We start from the raw sequence: 27,642 nt of genomic DNA on the forward strand, positions 1-27,642 counted from the left end.
GAAGAGCTCGGCGGCAGGCAGAGACGCGCGGGTGGCCAGCGATGGCCGCGGAGAGGGCCAGCTGTGGCCTGGCCCACGGAGGCCGACGGGAGGCTGCGGCCGAAGAGTCGCTCCCTTTGTCCTGGGCATGGTGTGTGTCTCGCGCCTGTTTATCCCGCCGCCTCCTCGGCCGCCGTCACCAATCTGCAAGGTAGGAACGGTCAGCGCGCCTGGGCTGCGGTGGCAATCGGGGTTCGAATCCCGGCCTCGACGTTTCCGCACTGCGTGCAGTTGGGTTGGGGTTACGTCACCTCGCCCGGACTCAGTTTCCTTATCTGCTGTAGTGAAGAGGCGGACCTAGGGACATGGTCAGTGTTCCATCTGTGTTGATTATTAGAGCTAACGGGTGCCCAGAGGCTCAGCCTAACGTCCGTTCATTAAAATTTAATTGACCGCCTACTATGTGCCGATCACTGTATCGGCAGCGAACAGGCGAAAATACCCGCCTCTATTTGGCTGACATTCTAGACTGATGCTGTCCATCTAGACTGATGCTGTCCATGAGAAATGTAGTGTTAGTCGCTCAGTCGTGTCTGACTCTGCGACCTCATGGGCTGTAACCCTCCAGTCTCTGCCCATGGGGATTCTCCAGGCAATAATCCTGGAGTGGGTTACCATTTCTTTCTTCAGGGGATCAAGCCTGTGTCTCCTGCACTGCACGCAGATTCTTTACCATCTGAGCCACTAGGGAAGCCCATGAGAAATGTAAGGCAACCACAAATGTTAGCCACATGCATAATTTAAAATTTCTAGTAGCCATGTTAAAAAAAAAAAAGAAAGAAAGAAACAGGTGATGTTAATTTTAATAACGTGTCTTCTTTAACCCAGTTTATCTCCAAAATGCTGTTTCAGCCTGTAACTAATGTAAAAATATATGAGATATTCTTACATTCTTTTTTTTTCCTTTTCTTTTCTCTACATGCCTTTGAAATTTTGTATGTCTTTTACACTCACAGCACATCTGAAGTTGGACTGGCTGTGTTTCAAGGGCTCAGGAGCCGTGGTTACCAACGGCTACAGCATTGAACTATGCAGTGCTAGATACGGAGTCAGGAAAGAAATTAAGTGGATTCCACAGCAAGTGGTAAGACCAAAAAGTAAATTGGGCATGGGGTATGTGGGGGTGGGGGTGGGGGTTGCAGTTTGAAAGAGGGCTGTTGGGAAGGTTGAGAAGGTAAGATTTGCAGAAGGACCCGAAGGAGTCAAGAATACTGAACAAACAATCGTGCTGTTTATTGTTTTGTGCTACTGCTAAGTCGCTGCAGTCGTGTCCGACTCTGTGCGACCGCAGAGACGGCAGTCCACCAGGCTTCCCTGTCCCTGGGATTCTCCAGACAAGAATACTGGAGTGGGGTGCCATTGCCTTCTCCAATGTATGAAAGTGAAAAGTGAAAATGAAGTCTCTCAGTCATGTCCAACTCCTAGCGACTCCATGGACTGCAGCCTACCAGGCTCCTCTGTTCATGGGATTTTCCAGGCAAAAGTACAGGAGTGGGGTGCCATTGCCTTCTCCATTGTTTTATGCAGTGTTGTCCAATAGAACATTCTGTGCTCATGGGCATTTCTTTTTAATCAACACTGCCAAATTTAATAGCCACGAGCTCTATGTGGCTCTTGGGCACTTGACATGTAGCTGGTAGCACTAAAGAACCGAGCATTTAATGAACTTAATTTTTGTTGTTCAGTTGCTAAGTCATGTCCGACTCTTTGCCACCCCCATGACTGCAGTATACCAGTCTCCCGTGTCCATCACTATCTCCTGGAGTTTGCTCAAACTCGTATCCATTGAGTCAGTGATGCTATCTAACCATCTCATCCTCTGCCACCCCCTTCTTCTTTTGCCTTTAATCTTTCCTAGCATCAGAGTCTTTTCCAGTGAAATCAGCTCTTTCCTAAAGTATTGGAGCTTCATGGATCATAGCTTTGTTGTGGTCAGGGGGCTTGTGTTAATGCAATAAAGCTTTGAGCTATGCTGTGCAGGGCCCCCGAAGATGGATGGGTCATCATGGAAATTTCTGACAAAACGTGGTCCATTGGAGGAGGGAATGGCAAACCACTCCAGTTTCTTGCCACAAGAACTCCATTAAGTTAATTTTTACTTAATTTAAATTTTGTCATGTAGAGCTCATGGCTTCCATAGTGGATGGCATAGATTTCGTCGAATGGTGACAAGTGCAGTGCTCTGAATTAAGCTATACCTCATGCTGAATGCTTTATGTCGGTTCTACGGAGTGCTCACAATAAAGTGTAAGAAGAGAGCTACAGTCATTGTCACCATGATGAATAGTGGAGTATTGTGATTGTTCACCTATGGTTTATCATTGCTGTCATTCGTGGACTTGACTTTTTAGAAGAATTTTAGATTCACGGAAATATTGCGCAGAAAGCAGAGTTACCATTTCACCCACACCCACTTTCCCGGACCCTACCGTCTTTCATTAGCAGGACACGTTTGTTACACTGAACGAACCAGGACCGATACATTCTTGTCAACCCTTCTTCATGTTTTGATTTCCTTTGTTTTTACCTAATGTCCTTTTTGTCATCCAGAATCTCATCTAGGATACCACGTTACACTGAGTTGTTTTCTCTCTCTAAAAAGAGATAATTGACATGACATTGCATTAGTTTTGGAGTATACAACATAATGATTTGATGCATGTGTATATTACATAATGACCACCACAATAAGGTGGTTAAAGATTAACATCCATCACCACACTTAGGTTTCTTTTTTTCTCTTGTGATGAGAACTTTTAAGATCCAGTCTCTTAGTTGTCCTGTCTCTTTAGTCTCCAAAAAGCTTTGGCATGTTCTCCAACTTTCCTTGATTTGGATCATCTTAATTGTTCTGAGAGACCTGGTCAGATATTTGGTAGGATGCTCCTCTATTGGCATTTGTCTGGTATATTTCCTGTGGTAACCCTGGGATGATGGGTTTGAGGGAGGAAGACCAAAGAGTTAGTAAAGGCCATTTTCATCTTACCATGTCAAGGATACATACAACTGGGGACTTCCCTCGTGGTCCAGTGGTTAAGACACTGTGCCCCCAATTCAGGGGGCATGGGTTTGATCCCTGGTCAGGAAACTAAGATCCCACAGGCGGAGCAGTGAGGCCAAAATAAAAGAAAGTAAGGAAATTCTTTTTTTTAAAAAGGATATGTACTATCAACTTTATTTATGTGTGTTGATATTGGCCTTCATCACCTGGCTAACTTAGTATTTGTTAGGTTTTTCCACTGTAAAGTCACTTTTCCCTTTTTCCTTTGGAAGGAAGTCACTATATGCAGCCCACATAGAGAGTGGACATGTGTGTTCCCTTCCTTAAAGATGGATATCTACATAAATTACTTGGAATCCTTCTGCAGGAAAGGCTTACCTCTTCTCCCCCCATTTATTAGTTTATCCAGTCATTTAATTAGATCAGTATAGCTTCCTGAATATTTATTTATACTCTGGATTATAAGCCAATACTACTTTATTTTGCTCAAATTGCTCCAGCATTGGCCACTGGTAGCCCTTTCAGTTGGCTCCTTTGTTTTGTTTTTAATTTATTTATTTTTGGCTGTATTGGGTCTTCATTGAGGGCTTTTCTCTAGTTACAGCGCACAGACTTCTCATTGCAGTGACTTCTCTTGTCCTGGAGCACAGGCTCTAGGGTGTGTGGGCTTCAGTACTTAGGGCTTAATAGTTGTGGCTCTAGAGGCTTAGCTGCTCCTTGGCATATGGGATCTTCCCAAACCAGGGATCCAACCCATGTCTCCTGCATTGGCAGCCAGATTATTTACCACTGGATCACCAGGGAAGCCCTCCTTTGGTTTTTGACACACTCCTATCAATGTGTTTTGTTTGGTGAGTTTTTTTTTTTTTTTTGCTTGTTTGTTTTTTCTGTAGGACTTCCTTACCTTCTAGCACTGCAAGATGCTGTAGGTTCTTCTCATGTGTATTTCCTGATCCCAGCCTTAGAAGCAGCCGTTTCTCTGAGTCTGGTTCCTCGGATTAGAGCATGGTATTAGAAACCAAGATCTGAACTCTAGGAGTGCTTGTTGCTACTGCAGTGCTGTTTCTTTTAGGTCATCAGTGCTTTGCAGTCGCCTGTAATTCAGCCGGTCTAGGCGCTCAGCCCTGGGGATACGTACAACAACGACCCGACATGCATCCGCCCTCACAGAGCTCAGAGTCAACCTGCGAGGACAGGCTTAGGAGGGGAGCTCTGACACTCCATCACCGTGCAACCTTGGGCAAGTTGTTTAATTTCTCTGAACTTCAGCCTCCTATTCCACGAAGTGGGGGTGCTTTATGAGGGCACTGTGAGAATGAAATGAAATCACCCACTTTCAGAATCTGAAGTAGAACTTGGTAGCAAGTGCTTATTAATTGTAAGAAGAAATGACACACATAATTTCAACCTGCAGAGGTCCAGAGTGCCAGCAAAGTGTGTAACAGGCAGACCTGACTTCGCCCAGGGGCAGCCAGGGGGGGCCTGCACAGTCATTAGGGTGAGTCACAGGCAAAGGGGAGCAGGACGGTTCAGGCAGCAGGAACAGCAAGCACAAAGGCCCTGAGGCCCATAGGAGCGTGGCACACTTAGGAAAGGCCAGTGACTCATGGGATTGAAAGGGGCATGACACACGGGGCTTGATTGGCCATGGCAAGTTGAGACCCTGTCCTAAGAGCAAGGGAGGTGACTTGTCCAGGTACACATGTCTAGTAAGGACAGGGATTTGAGTCCAGCCTGCCTGATCTCAGAGATCTTTATTACCCTGATCTGATCTTGAGATAGAAATTCTTTGTTTTGTTTTTTAGTAAGAAGCATAGTTTTGGTTCTTAAGGGTCAGGGTTAGACTACACTCCAGCCACTAAAATTCCTGATTGTTCTTATTGTGCCTCGAAGCACATGCTCTCAGGGTCCACGTGATCAGGATGACTCCGTTTGGGTTCCTGCTCGAAAGGACCTTGCTGCTGCAAGAAAGAAGAGGACATGCAGACACCAAGCCCAGGCAGTGTGACAAGGGCCAGGTCCAGAGCACCACCTTTCATGAGGGCAGCACTGGGCTGGAGGGCAGCAGGAGCCAGGGTCTGCCAGCCACAGGAGGGGGAGATGGGGCTTTCACACATGGACCAGCCAGAGCACAGGTGCAGCTTTGCCTGTGAGGAGGGTTCACAGAGCAGTAGGTGTCTCAAGGAAAGAAGACGATAAGACGGGACTGGCAGGGTGTCTGTCTCTGGCTGTCAAGGACTCTAGAGAGTCAGGCAGAGAAGTTGGGATTTCATCCTGCGGACGAGAAGCTAGCTGACTGCAGCCTGATTCCACCCACACCTTTTTTTTTACACAGCCTGTGAGCTACAAATGATGTTTACATTTTTATTTTATTTATCTTATTTAATTTTTTGACTGCACCACAGGGCACATGGGATCTTAGTTCTCCAGTCAGGGAACCCGTGTCCCCTGCATTGGAAGCATGGGAGCATTTACATTTACAGCGTTTACATTTCTAAATGATTGGAAAAAAACCCCAAAAGAATAGCATTTTGTGACATGGGAAAGTGCACCTTCAGCGTCCATCACGTTTACTGGTCCCACGCCCACTCCCGTCATCTGTGTGTGGCCCACGGCCGCTTTCAGGTTGCAGGAGCAGACGCAGACTTGCTCAGATGGCGGGGGCCTGTACTTCTGCCGTCACTGGTCTGAAATTCTTAATCTTGTGAATGAAGGAGTCCCATATTTTTATCTTGCATTGAGCTCTGAAAATTGTGCAGTCTTAGCAACAGAGACCAGATGGCCCACAAAGCCTAAAAGATTTATTGCGGGGCCCTTTTCAGAAAAAGTAGGCTTGTCTTGCTGTGATGGGCAGAATAACAGTGGTCTCTGGGAACCTGTGAAGATGTCCCCTTACCTAGCAGAAGGGACTCTGCAGATGGGATTAAGTTGAGGATCTGGAGATGGGCAGGCAGTCGTGGATTATCTGTATGAGACCAACATCATCACAGATTCTTATCAGAGGGAGGCAGGAGGGGCAGAGAAGGAGATGTGAAAGTACAAAGAGAGGACAGTGATGCCATTGATGTCTTTGACGTTGGAGGAGGTGGCCACGAGCCACGGAATGCGGACGGCCTCTAGTGGCCAGAAAATGGATTATCTCCTCCAACTTCCAGGACTGCAGCCCTGCCAGCAGCTTGATCTAAGCCCAATAAGACTGAATTCAGACTTGTGACTGCCAGGACTGTTGAATAATAAATGTGCCTCGCTTTAAGCCACCAAGGTTGTAGTAACTCAATACAGCAGTCACAGGGCCCCAGTACTCCTGCCGTAGGCAATGGGCAGCTGAAAGAATCTTTCAGACAGAATTTTTTATTGTTTTTTTAAAATATATGTAGTTTTGATGTGGACCAGCTTTTTTAAAGTCTTTATTAAATTTGTTACAGTATTGCTTCTATTTTATGATTTGGTTTTCTGGCCACAAAGCATGTGGGATCTTAGCTCCCAGAGCAGGGATCAAACCTGTGCCTCCTGCAGTGGAAGTGTGGGGATTTAACCACTGGACCACTGGAGAAGTCCCCAGCCAAAGAGCATTTTAAATGAGACACTTAATGTGATTCTTTGCTGATTTGTTAGAAGGAAGGGCCCCAGAGCCAGGCGTGGAATGCACACTTCAAAAGAGGGGGTGGGGACTGTGAAGACAGCCCCAGGGAGAGCTGACCAAGCAGGTGTATGACAGGATGTAGAGAGGAGGATTCCAAGTGTCTTAGAAGTGGGATCAGGACTTGGAGACAGTCAGGTGTGGGCAAGGCGGTAGCCCAGTTATTAGGCACAGCAGTGGGGAAGCCATGACACCTGGACCACTTTCAGGGCTCACAGTGTGGGTGGGGGCTATTTTGGGGACATAGAAGTGAGTTTAGGGACCTACCTGGTGGTCCAGTGGTTGAGATTCTGTGCTTCCAGTGCAGCGGGCACAGGTTTGATCCCCGGTTGTGGAACTAAGATCCCACTTGCCTCATAGCTCAGACAAAACAGAAGAGTAATAGGTTTTATTGTCAGGGGAGCCATTTACCAGTCAGCCCCCAAAGAGAGCTGAGGCATCGAAGCGGATCATCCATCCTGAGGATGGAAGTCGAGCAGCCTGGCTTCTGGAAGAAAGAATTTTCCAGCACTGGAGCTCTTTGGGGGCCAAACTTCAGTCTGATTTCATTACTAGTGCTGAGTCGGTGAGTGATGGAAAAAACCAGGAAGCTGTATCGACTTCTTTTTGGACGGTTGAGTTTGTTTTCAGTGGGCAACCCCATTGGAGTTCATGGCCCTGATTACTCCAGAGTTGGAGGAATGGGTAGCCAGGGGTTCCTTCTGGGCGTGGGTCCCCCGTGCTTCCTGCTCGTATGCATTTCTGACCCAGAGAACCTGACCTGGAGCAGGCACAGAGCTTACACCCAGGAACTGCCGTGTGATAATCTCCCAAGCCTCTGTTTATTTGTAAAAGATGAGGGGCACCGCCACCTCGAGGACACACATTGAGCAGGGCAGCTGAGGCCCAGGACAACCACCCTGGCACAGGCCCACAAAGGAGATTCTATGCTCAATGCCTGGGAGAACAGGAAGGGAGGGGTCCCCTGCTCGTCCGAAAGGCAAGCTCCCCACACACCACGGCGCAAGATCACATGGGTCAGTGACCTGAGTGAGCTTGGCGAGTGCTGGTTCCCAGAATTCCCTTTCTAGATCTGACCATGCCCCTTCCACTGGGCATTCTTCCAGCAAGAGCAGTAGTGGCATTTTATCTCCCACTGTATCAAAGGTTAGAACAGGCCCTGTGACTCCAATTCCGAGGGTCACTATTGACAGTGATCACTTTCACTTTTCCTGTCACTTCACCCACCTCATTCCTGCCAGTGACCGGGAAGTAGCCACTGTGTCATTTTTTTTCATGTTTAAGATTTCTATTTTCCTTTAAATCCAGCTGTTATTTTTCATGCCATATGTGTTCTCCTTGACCTGTCTCTACGTGTTTTACATGTATGTGTTGGGCTTTTTGCAGTACTTCTTAAAAAAAAAATACACAGAAATTCAGTAGTTTCCAGTGTATCCACAAAGTTGCACAAACCTCACCGCCACCTCATTCCAGCACATTTCATCACTCCAGAAAGGAACCCCAGGACTTCCCTGGAGGTCCAGTGGCTAAGATGCCAAACTCCCAATGCAGTGGGCCTGGGGTTTGAGCCCTGGTCAGGTAACCAGATTTCCACATGCTGCAACTAAAGATCCTACATGCCACAACTAAGATCTGGTGCAGCCAAATAAATAAATAATTTTTTTAAAGGAACCCCCATGCCCTTTGGGGTTCCCTGGTGGCTCAGACAGTAAAGTATACCTGTAGTGTTTGGTCTCTGGGTCAGGAACATCCCCTGGAGTAGGAAATGGCAGCCCACTCCAGTATTCTTGCCTGGAGAATCCCATGGACAGAGAGTCTGGCGGGTGGGCTCCAGGCCGTGGGGTTGTAAAGAGTTGGACACAACTGAGCGACACAACTAACATCATTCATTCATGACCTTTTACAGTCCCTCCCCCAGCCCCTGGCAGCCACTAGTCCACTTTCTGACTCCATGAATTTGCCTGTTCTGATCACTTTATATGAATAGACTCATACAATATGTGGCCTTTTGTGTCTGAACATCATGTCTTCAAAGCTTGTTTCTGTTGTAGCATGATTTAGTACCTCATTCATTTTCAGGGCTGAATAATATTCCATGGTATGTGGCTGGACCACGTATTGATCCGTTCACCCATCGACGGACATTTTGGGGGCTGTTTCTTCACTAAAGCCTTGTGGCTTTAGTGAATCATGCTGCTGTGAACATTTATAGGCAAGTGTCTGATGGGATGTATGTTATTTCTCTTAGGTAGATATCTAGGACTAAAGTGGCTGGCTGACAAGGTAACTTTATGAGAAATCGCCAGACCATTTTCCTCAATCTTTGCTTTGTAAATGAGATGGAGACATCATGCCTGTCAGTCATTGGCAGGTGCTCCGTTGGCTGTGACCATTCTCCAGCCCTGCTCCTCGTCCAGCATCCCATGGGAAGCAGCTAGGGCCCCTTGGGTTTGCCAAGGTGCCTCCCACCTGCCCCAATGTGCAGGGGCAAGGGTCCCAAGGGTGGGCCCATTATGGGCCTCTGCCCCACCGTGTAACTCCCACATTCCATATAGCAGGAAACCCTCAAACCATTCAGTTCCCCAGATGAAAAATTCAAAAGCACTGCCAGCGGCATCTCTGGGAGTCTTCCACATGGGCTAACCTCTGATTATGCAAGGTTAAGAGTGAGTTGTACCAGGGGAACAAGCCAGGTGTGTTATCAGCTATTAAAAGCTCATGCAAATCGACAAGAACTCAAGGAGCAAAGATCAGCAACAGTTCACCAGGGAAGAAAGAGTCGACAAACCTCAGAATGGCCCTTGGGTGAGAACTGGTTAAGGTGAAACCATTCCAGTGCTGCCAAGACCCGGACACTGGCTCCTCAGGGTGGTAGCTGGGGTTACCAGAAAATTACAAAACCTTCGGAAGCTACTTGCTTAGCATCTTACGAGTTTCATGGTCTGACCCTGTGGTTACACCACCGACAAGTGTCCTGAGCCCCCAGGGGAAGGGCTGTTCTTACAGCCTTTAAAGAGTAAAAGGTTGGCAGTGATCTGAATGCCCAGTGTTGGCAGCTGGCTTGGGAACTGCTCTAGAAATGGACAGGAGGCCTGCGACCACGTGGAGTAAGAACGCCTCCTGAGCGTGGCCAAGCCTTGTGCGAAGGCAGTTTAATCCTCATCATAAGTCTCTGAGTTGGGTCCTGTTAGATGGACTGAGCAGAATGCAGAGGAAAGCAGGGTGGGAGCTGGGGAGAAGGGAGGGGCTGAGGAGATGATTTGCATCGACCATTCTGGGGAAGGAGTACCCAGCTGGGGTGGGGGGTTGTGGGTTCACTGTGGCATCTTTGGGGTGTTACTTCTACTCTTCCAGCCAGGGTGCAGCAGCTTAAGATGCTTGAGCATGGAGAGGAGTGGGCATCCTCAGTGGTATGGTTAAAGTGAGGGCTTCAGGGACTTCCCTGGCGGTCCAGTGGTTAAGACTTTGTGCTTGCTATGCAGGGTACACAGGTTTGATCTTTGGTCCAGGAACTTGGATCCCACATGCCAAAAAAAATTTTTTTAATTAAAAAATAAAATTAAAAAATATTGGCACTTCTCTGGTGTCCAGTGGCTAAGACTCTGTGCTTACAATGCAGGGCCCAGGTTCAATCCTTAGTTAGGGAACTAGATTCCCACATGCCACGACCGAGTTCTCATGCTGCAACAAAGATCGGAGATCCCGCATGCTGAAACTAAGGCCTGGTGTGGCCAAATAAATAAAACTAAATAAATACCGAAGTGATGGCTTCAGGCTCACACGGGAGAGGAAAGAAACAGGGCCCATGCTCACCTTGCTCCAACCCCATCCCCAGGCACCCGGCGATGGGCTGCTGCCTCCCTTAAGGGCGCCCTGCGAGTATGAGTTCACTAGGGCTGCCACAACAAAGCACAGGCCAGGACTTAAGCAACAGACACTCACTTCCTCAGTCCTGCAGGCAGGAAGTCCAGGGTCAAGGTCGGCTTCACTCTGAGGCCTCTCTCCTTAGCTTGCAGATGGCCATCTTCTCCCCGCATCCTTAATGTGGCCTTCCCTCAGTGTCCCTGATTTCCCCACCATAAAAGGACACCAGTCAAACTGGGTTAGACTCATTTTTAACTCCAATTCCTCTTTAAAGGTCCTAAAGCCAAAGATTTAGGTAAAGGCTTCAACATACGGATTTTGGGGAGGACAGTTCAGCCTGGGGAGCACGTGATTCTGCCATACCCACCCTGGGTGTGGGCGGGAGCTCGGGTGGCCCTCATCACACACCGACACTGCCCAGTCTTCCACAGGTCATGGGAATTCTGGGGTCTGGGCTCCCCATTTTCTGGTGGATAGAGCAGACCTGGAACTCCAGTGGGAAGATGGGGAGCTGGGCCTCAGGAGCTCAGCCTCAGAGGCTGGCCAGTGGGGCGGGGATGGGGAGGCTGGTCATCTCCCCAGACGAGCCCCCGCTCCCCCCCAGGAGTAGGGGTTTTCCTGGGCTCACCCCCAAGGAAGTCCCCCTGAACACATGTTTGCCTCCCCCCCTCCACTTCTCCAAGCCGTTGTGCTGATGCACTGGGGCTTTCTTTACCCAGGTCCCCACAGCCCTCTCCCCCCACAACCCCTGGTCCTTTCCCGCAGAAGCGCAGTCACTAGGCCTGTTCCAGCACAGGGTCTGGTTAAGTGAAAGTGAGAGTCACTCAGCCATGTCCAGCTCTTTGCTACCCCATGGACTATACAGTCCATAGAATTCTCCAGGCCAGAATACTGGAGTGGGTAACCTTTCCCTTCTCCAAGGGATCTTCCCAACCCAGCGATCAAACCCAGGTCTCCCGCATTGCAGGCGGATTCTTTACCAGCTGAGCCACAAGCAGTCAGCAAACGCGAGCCCTGCCACCCTTCCCTCATCTCCAGCACCCAGTAGGTGTCAAAGTTCTGCTGACCTAGTGAACCAGCAGCCAACCTCTCTCTCGAGGGTCCACTGCAGTAAGACACCAGCCCAGGATTACCATATCTTGGCAGAGCCCACCGTGTCCCCATCCCCCCACCATTAGGCCACCCAAGCTGGGTCCTCTCCTCAGTGTGTGAGATGGGCACCCACTCCTGCCCTGACCCAAGGAGGACCTGTCAGACTCCAGGGGCCCGTAGTTGAGGGATGTCACCAACCTGAGCACAGTGGGGTGTGGGGGTGGCAATAAGGAGCTGGAGGGGACACCCCAGCCCCAGCTCACCCCCCCTCCTGTCAAAAGCCCCATCACCTCCTGTCCGCTGTCCCATGGGTGAACCGGCTCGTTCCCCACCCGGTGACCCATCCAGCGTCCTCAGCACACTGCCCACCTCCCTGCCCTTCCTGGTGTGGCAGGGACCAGAGGCCAGAGCAGATAGGGGCTGGGGTGGAGGGTGGGGAGTGAGGGGTGGGGAGGAAGCACTGGTCCCCAGCTGTGTGTCCCTCTCACCCCCAGGGCCTCACATTCCAGAGGTAGGAGTGTTCAACCCTCTCATGGGCTTCCAATCCAGGGCGGGCCAAGGGTCAGGAGGAACCAGAAACTGCTTTTTCCTAGAAAGGTGGGGCAGGGGTAGACAGGCCAAAGGTTACTGAATAGAAACCCTCCATCGGGAGAGAAGGGGAGAAGCTTGTCTGGGTCTGGATAGATAGGACCAGAAAGTGGCCACAGCAGGGCTCCTCCCTGACATTGGGGCCAGAGGATTCTTCCTGTTGGAGACAGGACCAGGCCTTGTAGGATCTGTAGCAGCATTTCTGCCTCCTCAGCTTCCCTCCCGCCACCACAACTGTGACAATCTCTTCTCTCTCCAGACCTGGGCAGGTGGCCTCTCCACTGGCTTTCTATGCTCATGTTAAGGGCCCTCAGGTCACATCTGGGTCAGGTATTCAGGGAGCCTGCTGTTTTATGTGTCTGGTTCCCTCTGCCTGTTGTTCTCTGTTCCCCCACCCACCCTCCCTTCCTGCCACCTTCCAGAACTGAGCCTGATCTCGGGTGACCTCAGCCTGCAGCGGCTTGAAGCAGGATTTCAGTCCCCAGCCAGAGAATGAAGTCCGGCTGCAGCAGTGAGAGCACTGAATCCTAGCCACCAGACCACCAGGGACCAGGGGCCAGTGACCAAGCCCCTGGCCCGTCAGCTGTGCAGAAATGAGTTTTCACATAGAGACAGAAAGTAGTGAAACAAGTGAAGTGCTTATTAGGAGGAAAAAGGGATATGTGTGGATAGACACACTAGTGGGCTCGGAGAGACTCACGTCCTTGTGGTAATTTGAATCACTTTTATAGGGCATTCTCCTGGGTTTCCTCTGGCCAGCCATCTTGCTTTGTCTGGTTCTGAGCCCGTATTGGGTGATCTCAGTGTCCTCCCGTGTGTGCGTGCACATCTCTTAGCCAAGATGGATTCCAGCAAAGAGGCCTATGGGTAGGCTGACATCACTTACTACGAAGTGGTGCCCTCTCTCTTTTGACCATTTTGCGCATGCATAGTTGGGAAGGTCTCCTTGACTTTGAACATGAGGAATGTGTGGTCTTTTATTTGGACAGGGCCCACCTTCTCTCTTGCTTCTGCTATTCTGGAGTTTTAGTCCACAGAGGACAAACTCTGGCTGCTCAGCCTGGGGCCCATCCGTCTCTTGCCACAAGTCTGCACATCACTTCCCCTGAGGAGTGTTCCCTACCCTCCCTTAGGAGTTTGCTCCCCATGAGTGCTGTGGGAGGCAACAGAATTCCCTTCCCCCAGGATGTCATGTCCTGATGCCCAGAACCTAGGGATACATGGTACTGCACAGCAAGGGGACTCTGCAGGTTGATCAAGTTGAGGCTCTGGACATGAGAGGTGATCCTGGACTATCAGGATGGGCCAGCGTTAATCACAGGGATTCTTACGAAAGGGAGGCAGAAGGGTCCAGGTCAGAGAAGGAGATGTGATGACAGAAACAGAGGTCAGAGACAGGTTAAAAGAGGCCACACTGCTGGGTTTGAAGATGGAGGAAGGGGCCACAAGCCAAGGGATGCAGGTGGCTGTGAGAAACTTGGAAAAGGTCTGGGAACTGATTCTCCATGAGAGCCTTCCAGAAGGAACTGCCCTGTCAACACCTTGATTCTAGGACTTCCACCCCCCTGTGACTTAGGAGAATACTGGGAGTCAAGGCTATGGTGGACCAGACCTTCTCAGGCTTAGAACACTGGGGTGGAGAAACAGACACAATGACCAGTTTTTCTCCACAAATTAAGAAAGGTATGCACATAAAGCCACCAAAGTCACAATCTTTGCTTCTCGTAGCTGACTTTGACAGGCTTCCCATGTTCTCCAACATGCCCTTGGCCAATTCTTTTCCCTTTTCGCTAGGAGAAGACTTTTCTGATTTTTACAGCAAACCTCAAAGGGAAACGGTATGGATCTACCAGAAGCAGAAGATATTAAGAAGAGGTGGCAAGAATATACAGAAGAACTATACAAAAAAGATCTTAATGGCCCAGATAACCATGATAGTATGATCACACCTAGAACCAGATATTCTGGAATGTGAAGTCAAGTGGGCCTTAGGAAGCATCACTATGAACAAAGCTAGTGGAGGTGATGGAATTCCAGTTGAGCTATTTCAAATCCTAAAAGATGATGCTACTAAAGAACTGCACTCAATATGTCAGCAAATTTGGAAAACTTAGCAGTGGCCACAGGACTGGAAAAGGTCAGTTTCATTCCAATCCAAAGAAAGGCAATGCCAAAGAATGCTCAAACTACAGCACAATTGCACTCATCTCACATGCTAGCAAGTTCAGTTAGATTGCTCAGTTGTGTCTGACTCTTTGCAACCCCATGGACTGCAGTATGCCAGGCTTCCCTGTCCATCACCAACTCCAGGAGCTTACTCAAACTCATGTCCATTGAGTCTGTGATGCCATCCAACCATCTCATCCTCTGTTGTCCCCTTCTCCTCCTGCCTTCAATCTTATCCAGCATCAGGGTCTTTTCCAGTGAGTCAGTTCTTCGTATCAGGTGGCCAAAGGATTGGAGTTTCAGCTTCAGCATCAGTCCTTCCAATGACTATGCAGGACTGATTTCCTTTAGGTTGGACTGGTTGGATCTCCTTGCTGTCCAAGGGACTTTCAAGAGTCTTCTCCAACACCACAGTTCAAAAGCATCAATTCTTCAGAGCTCAGCTTCCTTTATGGTCCAACTCTCACCTCCATACATGACTACTGGAGAAACTATATCTTTGACTAGATGGACCTTTGTTGGCAAAGTAATGTCTCTGCTTTTTAATGTGCTGTCTAGGTTGGTCATAACTTTTCTTCCAAGGAGCAAGCATCTTTTAATCTCATGGCTGCATTCACCATCTGCAGTGATTTTGGAGCCCAAAAAAATAAAGTCTGTCACTGTTTCCATTGTTTCCCCATCTATTTGCCATGAAGTGATGGGACCAGATGCCATGATCTTAGTTTTCTGAATGTTGAATTTTAAGCCAGCTTTTTCACTCTTTTCTTTCACTTTCATCAAGAAGCTCTTTAGTTCTTTTTTGATTTCTGCCTTAAGTGTGGTGTCATCTGCATATCTGAGATTATTGATATTTCTCCTGACAATCTTGATTACAGCTTGTGCCTCATCCAGTCCAGCATTTCTCATGATGTACTCTGCATATAAGTTAAATAAGCAGCGTGACAATATACAGCCTTGAGGTACTCCTTTCCTGAGTTGGAACCAATCTGTTGTTCCGTGTCCAGTTCTAACTGTTGCTTCTTGACCTGCATACAGATTTCTCAGGAGGCAGTTCAGGTGGTCTGGTCATCTCTTTAAGAATTTTCCACAGTTTGTTGTGATCCACACAGTCAAAGGCTTTGGCACAGTCAATAAAGCAGAAGTAGATACTTTTCTGGAACTTTCTCACTTTTTTGATGATCCATCAGATGTTGCTAGCAAAGTAATGCTCAAAATTCTCCAAGCCAGGCTTCAACAGTACATGAACCGAGAACTTCCAGATGTTCAAGCTGGATTTAGAAAAGGCAAAGGAAGTTGCCAACATCTGCTGGATCATAGAAAAAGCAAGAGTTCCAGAAAAACATCTACTTCTGCTTTATTGACTATGCCAAAGCCTTTGACTGTGTGGATCACAACAAACCGTGAAAAATTCTTAAAGAGATGGGAATACCAGACCACCTTACCTGCCTCCTGAGAAATCTGTATGCAGGTCAAGAAGCAATAGTTAGAACTGGACATGGAACAACAGACTGGTTCCAAATTGGGAAAGGAGTACTTCGAGGCTGTATATTGTCACACTGCTTATTTAACTTATATGCAGAGTACATCATGCAAAATGCTGGGCTGGATAAGGCACAAGCTGGAATCAAGATTGCCAGGAGAAATATCAATAACCTCACATATGCAGATGACACCACCCTTATGGCAGAAAGCAAAGAAGAACTAAAGAGCCTCTTGATGAAAGTGAAAGAGAGGAGTGAAAAAGCTGGCTTAAAACTCAACATTAAAAAAACGAAGATCATGGCATCTGATCCTATTACTTCATGGCAAATAGATGGGGGAAAAATGGAAACAGTGACAGACTATTTTCCTGGACTCCAAAATCACTGCAGATGGTGACTGCAGCCATGAAATTAAAAGACGCCCCTTGCAAGAAAAGCTATGACCAACCTAGGCAAGTATATTAACAAGCAGAGACAAAGGTCAAGGAGCCACTGTGTATTTTGCTGACAAAGGTCTGTCTAGTCAAAGCTATAGTTTTTTTCCAGTAGTCATGTATGGATATGAGAGTTGGACTATAAAGAAAGCTGAGCTCTGAAGAATTGATGCTTTTGAACTGAAGTGTTGGAGAAGACTCTTGAGAGTCCCTTGGACAGCAAGGAGGTCCAACCAGTCAATCTTAGAGGAAATCAGTCCTGAATAGTCACTGGAAGGACTGATGCTGAAGCTGAAACTCCAATCCTTTGGCCACCTGATTCGAAGAACTGACTCATTGGAAAAGACCCTGATGCTGGGAAAGATTGAAGGCAGGAGGAGAAGGGGAAAACGGGATGAGATGGTTGGATGGCATTAACTGTCTCAATGGACATGATTTTGAGTAAGCTCCAGGAGTTAGTGATGGACGGGAAGCCTGGTGTGCTGCAGTCTATGGGGTTGCAAAGAGTCTGAGATGACTGAGCGAGTGAACTTACTTACTTGAAAGGGAAAATGAGTCTTTAGTTGCAGAAGTTCACAGCCAAACAGATATATGATCTTTAAGGCACCTCAAAGCCTTCTGTCAGCAGCTAGAATCCCAACATAGGGTTTGTGTGGCCTCAGCCCTCTCCAAGAGGGACCAGGGCCGAAAACTTGGGAAAACACTCTTGACACAGCAATGATGATCGACACAAAATGGGTTGTATCTCTGAAGCCAAAGGAGGTGACAGTCTTAGGGGAGGGGTGGCGAGGGGCCAAGGGTGAGGGGCCACTGTTAGGCTTCAGTGGGAGCCAGGGCAGGAGTCCAAGAGTGGGAGGTGATGGGGGACAGTGAGGCAGGAGAGTAGAGACACCAGAGAGACTTGAAGGCTGTCCTTGGCATTCCTCCACTGCCAAAAAGGAGTGGCTGTGAAGCAGGCAAGAGGGGATGACAGGTGATGAGAGGAGAGAGGTGATGAGCATACTCATCGTGGGTTTTATTTTCTGTGTTTTATAATGTTTTGACATCTGCCAGCCTTGCTGATCTGGGACAGACTGCCCTTACAGCAATCCTTAGAGATAGCAGGTAACGGAGCGAGCCTTTCCAATGCAGGGCAACCAATCCAGAGCTCAGACTCCAGGCAACTCTGTTGTCAGGCTCTCACACTCCTGGGACGCAAAATCCCCCTGCCCTAGTTCCCCCAGGGAGAGGTATTATACCAGCCAACCGGGGAGAGCCACTCCGCCCCTGGGGCCAGCCGAGAGTGTTCAAACTGGCCAGTCCCAAATCTCTTACCCTGCCTGGCCTGGCCTTCCTCAGGGAAGGCCCTGCTTTCTCCTTGCTCCTTCTGTTTCCCTACTGACTCTGGTGCTTCCCCAAGTTTCCCCGCATGGTGTGTTATGCCCCCTCCTCTTGGGATCTATGAGCAGCAAACTGTCTTCTCTATCACAATTTTTTTTATTTTAATTTTTTTCACTCTCACAATTTTTAAAAATATTAATCAGCTTTTGGTTGTGCTGGGTCTTTGATGCTATCACGGGCTTTCTTTGGTTGCAGCAAGCAGGGGCTTCTCATTGCTGTGGCTTCTCTTGTTGCACAGAGCATGGGCTCTAGGCACACAGGCTTCAGTAATTACCACTCATGGGCTCTAGAGCACAGGCTCAGTAGTTGTAGCACGTGGGCTTAGTTGCTTCTCAACATGTCAGATCTTCCCAGACTAGGGGTGGAACCTGTGTCCCCTACATTGGCAGGCAGATTCTTAACTACTGGACCACCAGGGAAGTCCCCATTATTGTGATTTCCGTGGGAAGGGTTGAGTGAGGCTGGGTAAGCAGGCTTAGGACTTGCTAGTGTGAATCATTTCAGCAGGCTCTGGGACTAGAGCCTGTCCCTAGTTGTCTATTGCCTGGCCCTGGGGCGACCCGGGCTGGAGAATAGTGACCCTGAGTGTGGGAGCCTGATAGAAGAGGGAGTTAGGGTATGGGCTCTGGACTGGCTGGTTTGCATATGAAAGGTGCCCTTGAAAGGAGGCCATTTACTATCTCTGGGAATCTGCTAACCCTAGGAGGGGTAGTACCTTCAGAATCAGCAAGTCCCCAGCTGTCAAAACATCAGAATAAAAAAGACATGCTGGGAGCCTAGAGGTTTTTAAAGCAGTGAAATATTCAGTATAACACCATGATGATGGATAAACGTCCTTATACATTTTGTCCAGACATGTAGAATGTACAAGGGCTTCCCTGGTGGCGCTCATGGTAAAGAATCCACCTGCCAATGCAGGAGGTGCAGTTTTGTTCCCTTGGTCGGGAAGATCCCCTGGAGGAGGGCATGGCAACCCATTCTACTATTCTTGCCTGGGAAATCCCATGGGCAGAGGAGCCTGGTGGGCTGCAGTCATGAGACCGCAAAGAGTCGGGCACGACTGGAGTGACCGAGCACATGGAATGTACAACAGCAGGCGTGAACCCGAATGCAGACCCCGGACTTCGGATGATAGTGATTGGTCAGTGTAGGTTCATTGGCAGTAACGAACATGGCCCTGAGATGCAGGCTGTTGATAATGTGGGGCAGGGCATGGATGGGAAATCTCTGTACCTTCTCTCCAATTTTGCTGGGAAAATTAAACTGCCCTTAAAAAGTCAATAGAAAATGAAAGAAAAGAAACAGTGTAAAATTTTGAATTGACTGTGATCTGTGGCTGGAAATGCACTGTCCAGTAAGACAGACACCAGCCACATGTGGCTATTCAGCACTTACAGTGCACTGAAACTTTTCAATAAGCCATGTTTTGAACACTTCCTATGCAAAAAAGGGAAAATATCTCATAAATAATTTTTTTGATTGCATGTTAAAATGATATTATCTTGGCTTGTTGTTGTGTAGTCGCTGGTCATGTCTCTTTTGCAACCCCATGAACAGTAGCCCGCCCAGCTCCTTCCGTCCATGGGATTTCCCCAGGCAGGAATACTGCCATTTCCTCCTCCAGGGGATCTGTCCAACCCAGAGATCAAACCTGTGTCTCCTGCATTAGCAGGCAGATTCTTTACCACTGAGCCACCAGGGAAGCCCATTATCTTGGATGGATAGGGTTAAACAAAATACATTATTTTAAAAAAAGACATGCGTAATACAGTTCCCAAAAAGTACATGTGGAATGAAGGAGTCAGACCTCAACTTGGAATCTGGCTGCCACTTACTTGGCCAGGTAACAACCTCTCCAGACCTCAGATGATTGTTTTTTCCCCTGTCCAGTGGGGATAAATATTAATCCCATTGCATTTGCTGTCACCTCAAGTCATTCTCTTTAGAGGAGCCCAACCCATCCCCGGCATCTTCCTGCCACCTCCAGATTTGAAGTAGTGATGCTTGTCTCCAAGGATCTTGCTTCATAACTTGCTACCTGTCTGCTCTGCACTGCTTACCCAGGGCACCCAGCCTAGTGCCTGGCATACAGTAGGTGTTCGCCACCTGTTTGTTGAATGAATAACAAATGGCCTCAAACAGGTGCTTGATGAGGATCAGTGACATCGCCGTCCCCCTTCCTGGCTGGGAGACATCTGCTTGCTCACTCCAGTCACCCCTGGGAATGTGGCTGGTATGTAACAGGTACCCAGAGACCTGTGTGGAAGGGCTGAGTGGAGCTCAGCATCCTCAAAGTAAAAATTGTTCATTTGTGTCCAACTCTGCGACCCCATGGAATTCTCCAGGCCAGAATACTAGAGTGGGTAGCCTTTGCCTTCTCCTGGCGATCTTGATCGAACCCAGGTCCCCCACATTGCAGGCAGATTCTTTACCAGCTGAGCCACAAGGGAAGCCCAAGAATACTGGAGTAGGTAGCCTATCCCTTCTCCAGCGGATCTTCCCTACCCAGGAATTGAACTGAGGTCTCCTGCATTGCAGGAAGTTTCTTTACCAACTGAGCTATCAGGGAAGCCCCAGCATCTTCAAAGAGGGACTCATACCCATATGGGACCCTCTCCTCAGGACCCACCGCCCTCCCTCCCCGCATCACCCTTGCCCCAGCTGCCCCAGCCCCCACATGTTCAGTAGGTGTAGGAGAAACACAAGGACTGAGGCCACAGCCAGTGGTGGTAGCCTGAGTACCCTGCCCAGGTCCCCTGGAACACAGAGGCAGCTGGTCGGTCTGGGGAGGGAAGCCCTTCAAATCTGACTTTTCAGGAGGCAGGCCAACCACATGGGGAACACAGTAAAATGGGTCACACAAGGAACTAAGTCCCTGAAAGTCAGGCCAGAGGCTTGCAAGCCATCCTTAAAAACAAAACAAACAAACAAAAATAGCACTTTTCCTTCCTTCCTCCAGTTGCCTGGCAACCACTGTACATCTGGACCAGAGTGAGAGGCAGCTGGGTACAACCGGAGCCCAGGCCTGGCAGACAGGATACCCGGGGTCTGGTGTGTGGAGTCAGGATGGTGGGGGGTGGGGTGGGGACGGCATCCCAGGGGCTTCTCTCAGAGGCCACCTGAACCAGGACCCAGAGGCACCAAAGGTTCAGGAGGCAGGCAGCATGGGGAGTTGGAGGTGGAGGTGTGATGCAAAAGCAACTGCAGGAGGCCCTCCACCCAGGATCCTTCCTGATGAGCCCAGGCCTCTGCTCAGTGGCCTTCCCTCCATTAGGAGATGGCCCCCCTTCCTTCACAGTATTTAAGAAATAAAAGTTGGATTTTCCTGGCCAAAGAATAAAAAATAAAAAGGGTCTCTGAGACCCTCAGTCGCCTCTGTAAAATTGGTCAACTGTTAGGAGCACCTGGGAGGTCTTCCAGCAGAGAAATGAGTGAGCCGGGTACCCAGACCCCCGAGAGGAGCTCACTCCAAAGGCAGTGGTTGGTATTTCCCTTCACCCAGCCACCTGGCTGCCCCATTCTGCAGTCCGGCCATCCGAGAGGTGCGCTGAGTTGTGCCCCTGCCCCCTACCGCTCACCCTGCACTGCATCCTGTCCTGCGGACCCTGGGGTGTGGTCAGTCCCTGAATTTGGCTCAGCTGCAGGCTGGCGGTGACTCACAACGGCCTCATGCTCAGAGCTGGGGACTGGGGAGCAGGAGGCGGCTTTGTCCTCTGCGCTGTGTTCACACATGCAGAGAAGAGGGTCCCCTCGCTGGGGACAGTTTACCCTGACCACCTCCGGGAGCTGCGGGAATATAGGCCTCCCCTTGCTCAGCCGAGCCCTGACCGTGGAGGTCTGGCCCCACAATCAGCAACTGCGATCCTTGAAACTCCAGGTCTCCACCCAGGGGCCTTAGTCCTGAAGCATCTTGTCCGCCGCTCAGACACTTGAGAGCAAAAACTCCTGCCTGCCCTGCGTGCTGGTTCCTCAGACCCCTTGCTCCCTTTTAAGGCTGCTGGTGGGACCAACTGTGAGCGGTGGGGAGGTGGGCTTGCTCACGGGGAACCTCCGCCCCTACTGAGTAACGCCACGTCTTGGCCGCTGCCCGCCGACCGGGCAGGCAGGGACGGTAGGCCTTAGCGGAGAGGCTGACCCCGGCCCGCCACGCCGCGTCCCCAAGCCCGCAGCCACGCGGAACCGCGTCCTGGACCAGCCTCACCTACTCCGGGAGAGGGAGCGGCCACGGCCACCGGCGCAGGACCGCTGGTCTCCGGGCCTCTGAGTCCGTAAGCACCGCCCTGGTCTCAGCCCCAGTCAGAAAGCCCCGCCTCGGCGCTCAGTGTGCAAATCAAGGCCCGGCACCTGCACCAAGCCCCACCCATTTAGCCACCCGACCGGGCCCAGGGAGTTGGTGAGGGGCCCCGCCAGGGTCTCCTGGTGGAGCTGGAGAGATGAGAAAGGGGTAGAGAGTGTCATAAATGCTCCGAACGGTCTATATAGTTAAGGAAGTCGACAATAAAAAGTTACAGACGATCAGCTGTGAGGTTTCTGCAGAGTCCCCTTCCCCACTACCTGCTCCTCTACCCCCACGGCCCCCACCCTCACCCCCCTGCTCCGGGTGGACCACGCTGACCCTGGAAAAAAAGAAACTCCTTCTAGGTGGGTGCCTGCTGGCGTGGTTTCCTGGAGTTCCCGCTTTTCTTCCAAAACCAGAACATTATTGTGGTCCTTATTCTCAAGATAATATTCGGGGAAATTCAAGTTGCATATATTGCACTGTTAAAGATTTTATATATAGAGAGAGAGAGAGGTCATTGTGGCTAATACATGAGTTAACCTCAATTTTATTATTATTTTTAGGCCATGGCACTCACCTTGAGGGGATCTGAGATTGCTCACCAAGGATCAAACCCCAGGTCCCCTGCATTGAGAGCTGGAGTCTTAACCACTGGACCACCAGGGAAGTCCCCCTGTTAACTTAAATTTGATGCTAACTTAAAAAGCCTGTTTGTGGCTTATCAACCTACATTGTACATCTGCTTTACTTAAAGAAGAGGACGCACTGACCAGAAGTCAAGGATGTCCATGTTCAAAATAAAGATTAAAGTCCTTGCTGGGATGCCAGTTCTGGTCCTCCTCTGATAATAAGACTTACTTCACAGGTGCCAAGGTCATACTGACTCGCCTCAAACGTGGTCTGTTCTGAGACCTTGAAGAAATGTCTCCCTGACTTGTTTGACATTCTTTGTTCTGACAAGACACAAAACTACGCTGAAAACCCTGCTTCTTTGGAGCAGTTTCACAGAGTAATCTGGAAAGCAGGCTTCTGGGCTAGCCCTCAGTCTGGCTCAAAACTCTTTTTTTGATTATCGTTTATTATTATTATTTTTTTGCATGAGACATTACCTATTGAAAGTGTACCATTCCATGCTGTTTACTATATCACAGAGTCCCTCGACCACCACCATCTAATTTCAGAGCAAAAAGAAATCTATACCATTCCTTTTAACCTCATCCCCATTCTCCCCTCCTCCCAGCCTATGGCGACAGCTGATTTTACTTTCTGTTTCTGTGGGTTTGCCTGTTCTCAAAAAACAGGGCTTTTCTGTGACACAATAAGTCACCCCACTATGGAAGAAGAGAAAAATGGGATAAAGTCAAGGCCCCACGGGCACAGGTGACTGGGGAGTGGGGAGAAGAGATGAAGGCTCTCCCCTGCTCTAGGCAGCCTGAGTCCTGCCTGTGGGAAGCCAGGGTCCACCTTGAGATGCAGCAAGAAAGGAGCCAGGAGAATGAGGAGAAAAGGCCCTTCAGGGAGAAAGCCAGGGTGCTGGCTAAGGGGCCTGGAGGGGGAGAAGGTGAACCTTCAAGGGGGCTGGCTAAGGTCAAGGCTGGGTCTGTCCACCTGCATCTGTCCACCTCTCACCCTCATCCAAGCAAGTTAGTTGAAGGTATCATTTCCTGCCCAGTTCTTTGATTTGGATCCTTTTGCCCCTGGCCCCCAACTTCCGCCAAGTGCATCATGACATTGGAGAGAAGAGCTAGAAAAATGGAGAGAAGAGAGGAGGGTAAGGCTGAAGGGAGAAGCCAGGAGGTGAAGTGGGAGGGGAGGCAGGGAGGAGGAGGGAGGGCGGAGCAGCAGGGTGGGGTTCCATCTATAAAGGGTGAAGCCTACTGGCCTGGCAGGCAGGAGAGCTCAGGTTCACTCCAGCAGGCGCCAGCCCCAGGGACACCATAGGCTTTGGTGAGTCCTCCCCGAGATCGGCAGCAGGTCCCTGCAGCACTTGTCCCCATCCCATGCCACCTGCCTCCCTTGCAGGGGGCCCTGGCTTGAGATGGGGGTGCTCCTGGTGCCTGCCGCTGTCCATGTTGGGTCCTCATCATCCACCCACCTGCTCTCCCCAGTTAATCCTCAAGGTAGGTGCCAGAAGGGGAGGACCAGCCTGCACTATGAATCCGTGGCTCCTGGTCTGCCTGGTGGCCTGCTTCGCAGTTGCCTGGGGTCCCACTGTCCACGCTCAAGGTACTGCCTCAGTTCATCCCTCCCTCCTCCTCTGGAGTCCCCTCTCCCCATCTTTCCTTTGCCTCCCACTATCAATGTGCTTCTCCCCTCCTCCAGAAACCTCCCCTGATCCCACCAGCACTGAATCCATTCTCTGATGGACAGCTCCCCCACCAGGCATGCAAAAACGCCCACCATTTGTGCAGCTCCTTGGAGGTGATGGTCCTCAGCCTCTCCTTCCAGAGCCCCTGGGTGCCTTCCCCACAGTCCATGACCCAAGGCATCCCTCCTAACTCCAGCCAGCCCAGGAACTATGGGGAACAGATGGCTCCATGGCTGCTTACCGCCTAGGACACATTGCAGTGACCTGAGCCTGCAAACGGAGTGTTGAGATCAGAGCCTGGGGCCCAGTGAAAATGGGTCTCCATCTTGGCTTCCCCCACCCAGGCTACCTGTGTGGTCTGGCCTTTATGAACCCCATTTTTTTCATCTGCCAAGTGAGGTTCCAAATTCCCACTGCAGAGATGGGACATGAGGATCCAATTGGATACTCCTGGCCCAGTGCCTGGCAGCTACTATGATAACCATTACTGCTATTAACGGGGAATTCTTCTCCTCCTCTCCCGAGATTAGGCACTTGATATTGGGGACCAAAGTTCATTCCGGATGCCCCCCCACCCAGTGTCCCTCAGCTCTGCCACTGTTTTCTCCATCCCTGTGTGCCTGAGGAGGCAGCTGAGCCCCAGCAGGTAGCCAAGCAGAACCTCTGGCAAGTGGAAGCCCCATGGCCCCACCCACCTGCCCCACCTGCCCCTCATTAGGTCTGAGAGGCCCTAGCCCTGCCCCAGCAGACCTTAGCCTTTGCCCAGGATGGGGCTGGGCCTCATTCTCATTGTCCTCTAATAAGAGGCCTATTTCAGGAGCCAGGCCCAACCTGGGCCCTTTGATCCTGCGGGTAGAGTTGCCCCCCAGCCCCAGGGAGCTTCCTGCCTGGCACTGCAATACCGTCCATCTGACTCCACTGCTCCTTGCTTTCTGGGTCAAGGTGGGGATAGAGGGAGCCTTCAAGTCCTCCCTGAGTCCCTCCCAGAAGTCAGATGTGGCCCCTGGAGGCAGGGATTGGCAGAGGGATGGATCCCAGAGGAACTTGAAGGTCCAGCACTGTCTCCATATTAATTCATCCTTTGCTCATCCCACCCTCTCATCCTCCTTGATACTTCTGGCACCAGGTTGGCACCTCCACCTCCAACCAAGCCCCCTCCTTTTCTCAGGGCATTGCACCCACTCCTTGCCCTCTGCACCGGAGCAGGAGTGGAAATGGCCTTGGTCGACTTATTTTGCGGTCTTGGACCCTTCCCAGCTGGGGCCTGTGGGGCCCTCTCCAACTCCTGCCAGCTGTCCCTTTGTCAAGGGCCAAAGATGAGCCCAACGGCCACCTCACTGTCTATGCTGTCCCTGGGCCTTCACAGTGCCTAGAAGGGTTGCAGTGTGCGCGCGGATAACTACGTCTGTGGGCATCCCTGCAGAGCGCATGCGCGGCCGCACACCTCAGTTGGGGCATCCCTGCAGGGCACCTGTGAAACCGCAGGGTGCACACGTAGCCGCACATGCGCGTAGGTGCCATGTCTGTGGACGGCCCTGCAGAGTGCATGCGCCGCCGTACATGCACGTGCTCAGACTTGAGCCTATGGGCGGCTGTGTGGTCGCAGGTGCCTTTGAGGACTGCTGCTTGGCCTACCACCGCCGAGCCCGGCTATCCTTGCTGCGGCATGCCCAGAGTTACCATCGCCAGGACGTGAGTGGGAGCTGCAACCTGCCTGCTGTGATGTGAGTGGGACCACGGGGGAGTCCGTGGGGGCTGTCACACAACTTTCCTCTCCACTTACATCCTCACCTGGGCATCCCCATCCCTGCAGATTCTTCTTACCCCAGAAAAACAAGATGGTGTGCGGGAGGCCAGGGGACAGGTGGGTTCGGGCTTGGATGAAGATTTTGGATGCCCGGAAAAACAGCCAGTACCACCATGGCACCAGGAGAAACTTCCAAGGTGGGTGAGACCCCAGGCCAGCATCTAAGAAGTCCATCCTCCCAGCTGCAGACCCTGAACTTCTCAACCCTCGAAGGAGGGGACAACAGCCAAGTCCCTGACAGCTGCCTCCACCCCAAAGAGAGCCAGGGGCGGGTGAGTGGGAGGCTGAAGGAATGTGCAGCATTTTAAGTCAAGACACTTTCAATAGCTAGAGATGGAAAAATTCAAGAAAATAGGAAACTCATTGGCTCAAATAACCAGCCAACATGAGGCTTCAGGTTTGGGTGGATCCAGGTGCTCAAAAGGTATAGGTGGACTCTTTTTCTATTTCTCTTGCCTTCTGACAGTCCCTCACTCTGGGGTGAGGAAATTGAGCTCTGGAACCTCAACACTTCCATTGTCAAGGTTTAGCGGCCCCACCAGAAACAACAAGAGGAAAACTTCTCTCCTGTCAACTGCTAATCCAGGTTGATTCTTGGTCACGTGATCACCCCTCCCCTCGCGCCTCCGTCCAGCCCCAACTCCACCCCATCACTGCTGTGAGGAATGAGGGGTCTCTGATCAGCCTCACAGGTTCACATGGGCAGGTCCTAGGGGGCTGATCATTACCCTGCCCTGTCCAGAGGGGCTTCGGCAGGGTAATGAAATGCCAGGCATGTGAACCAAAAGCTGCAGGGCCCCCCTCACTCCACTCCAGTCCTCCTCACCCGCCAACACCTCTGATCCCTCCAGCAGGACCGTGAGCCCACACTACTCCAGGATCTACCCACACAAGATGGGCTGGACCTCTCTCTGCCACAGTCGTCACTCTGCGGCCTTGACTGCCCCAGCCCCTCTATCCTTCAGGACAAATCTCAACCCCCATCCCTGAGGCTGCGCCGGGTCCCTCCTTGTCACCCCTGCCACCTCCCGCTCCTCCAGCGACTGGAACCAGGGAGCCCTGTTACTTCAAGCCCCGCGCCTGCTCCAGACACGAGTCACACCTGCCTGGGTAACCATTCTCGGAAAGAACCATCACGATCGTTGCCTGCCTGCGGGGACACACCTACCCTCATCCCTCTGGGTCCTTGCAGAGCTTCAGGTTTCTCCCAGGACATGCTTCTAAAACTTTTAAATAAACTGTTGGTAGGACGCCATGCTTGTCTCTGTCACCTTTCATTATGGGGTGCGAACCTCCAGCCTGTGTTGAAACCCACACGATGCCCTCCGACCACAGGATTTGTGCTTTTAGGCTGGAAGGGCCAATCACTGGTATGAGTGGCTCTGTGTGAGTCCAGCCTTGTGCTTCCCAGTGGCAGCCTTGAGCACATCACCCTTTCTTCCTTTCTCATCACTGGGGTCAGCATGCTAGCTCTGCCCAGACCCCTGGGCTGTAGTGAGACTGGGTGATGGACAGAGTTCTCTGCACGCTCTGATGGGACCCAGAGGTTCCTGATAAGTCAGG

At 50.6% G+C, this 27,642-nt stretch overlaps 1 protein-coding gene across 5 annotated transcripts; it reads left to right on the top strand.

Moving 5' to 3' along the window:
- Nucleotides 1-27,334, top strand: CCL25 (C-C motif chemokine ligand 25). Of its 5 annotated transcripts, none has more exons than XM_059888386.1 (8): nt 1-190; nt 996-1,123; nt 22,528-23,735; nt 24,073-24,190; nt 25,879-25,996; nt 26,086-26,216; nt 26,546-26,665; nt 26,931-27,334. In XM_059888386.1, the coding sequence occupies exons 4-8, from the start codon at nt 24,118-24,120 to the stop codon at nt 26,939-26,941; spliced, it is 453 nt and encodes a 150-aa protein (XP_059744369.1). In that variant the 5' UTR covers nt 1-190; nt 996-1,123; nt 22,528-23,735; nt 24,073-24,117; the 3' UTR covers nt 26,942-27,334.
- Nucleotides 27,335-27,642: the final 308 nt, after the last annotated feature.

The sequence above is a fragment of the Bos taurus genome, chromosome 7, assembly GCF_002263795.3.
Source record: "Bos taurus isolate L1 Dominette 01449 registration number 42190680 breed Hereford chromosome 7, ARS-UCD2.0, whole genome shotgun sequence".
NCBI lineage: Eukaryota > Metazoa > Chordata > Mammalia > Artiodactyla > Bovidae > Bos > Bos taurus.

Excerpts from the sequence above, each read along its gene's own strand:
- CCL25 (XM_059888386.1), top strand. The coding sequence starts at position 24,118 with ATGAATCCGTGGCTCCTGGTCTGCCTGGTGGCCTGCTTCGCAGTTGCC. Across the intron at positions 24,191-25,878 it reads TCCCACTGTCCACGCTCAAG|GTGCCTTTGAGGACTGCTGC; the intron begins GTACTGCCTCAG and ends GTGTGGTCGCAG. Across the intron at positions 26,217-26,545 it reads CACCAGGAGAAACTTCCAAG|TCCCTCACTCTGGGGTGAGG; the intron begins GTGGGTGAGACC and ends GCCTTCTGACAG.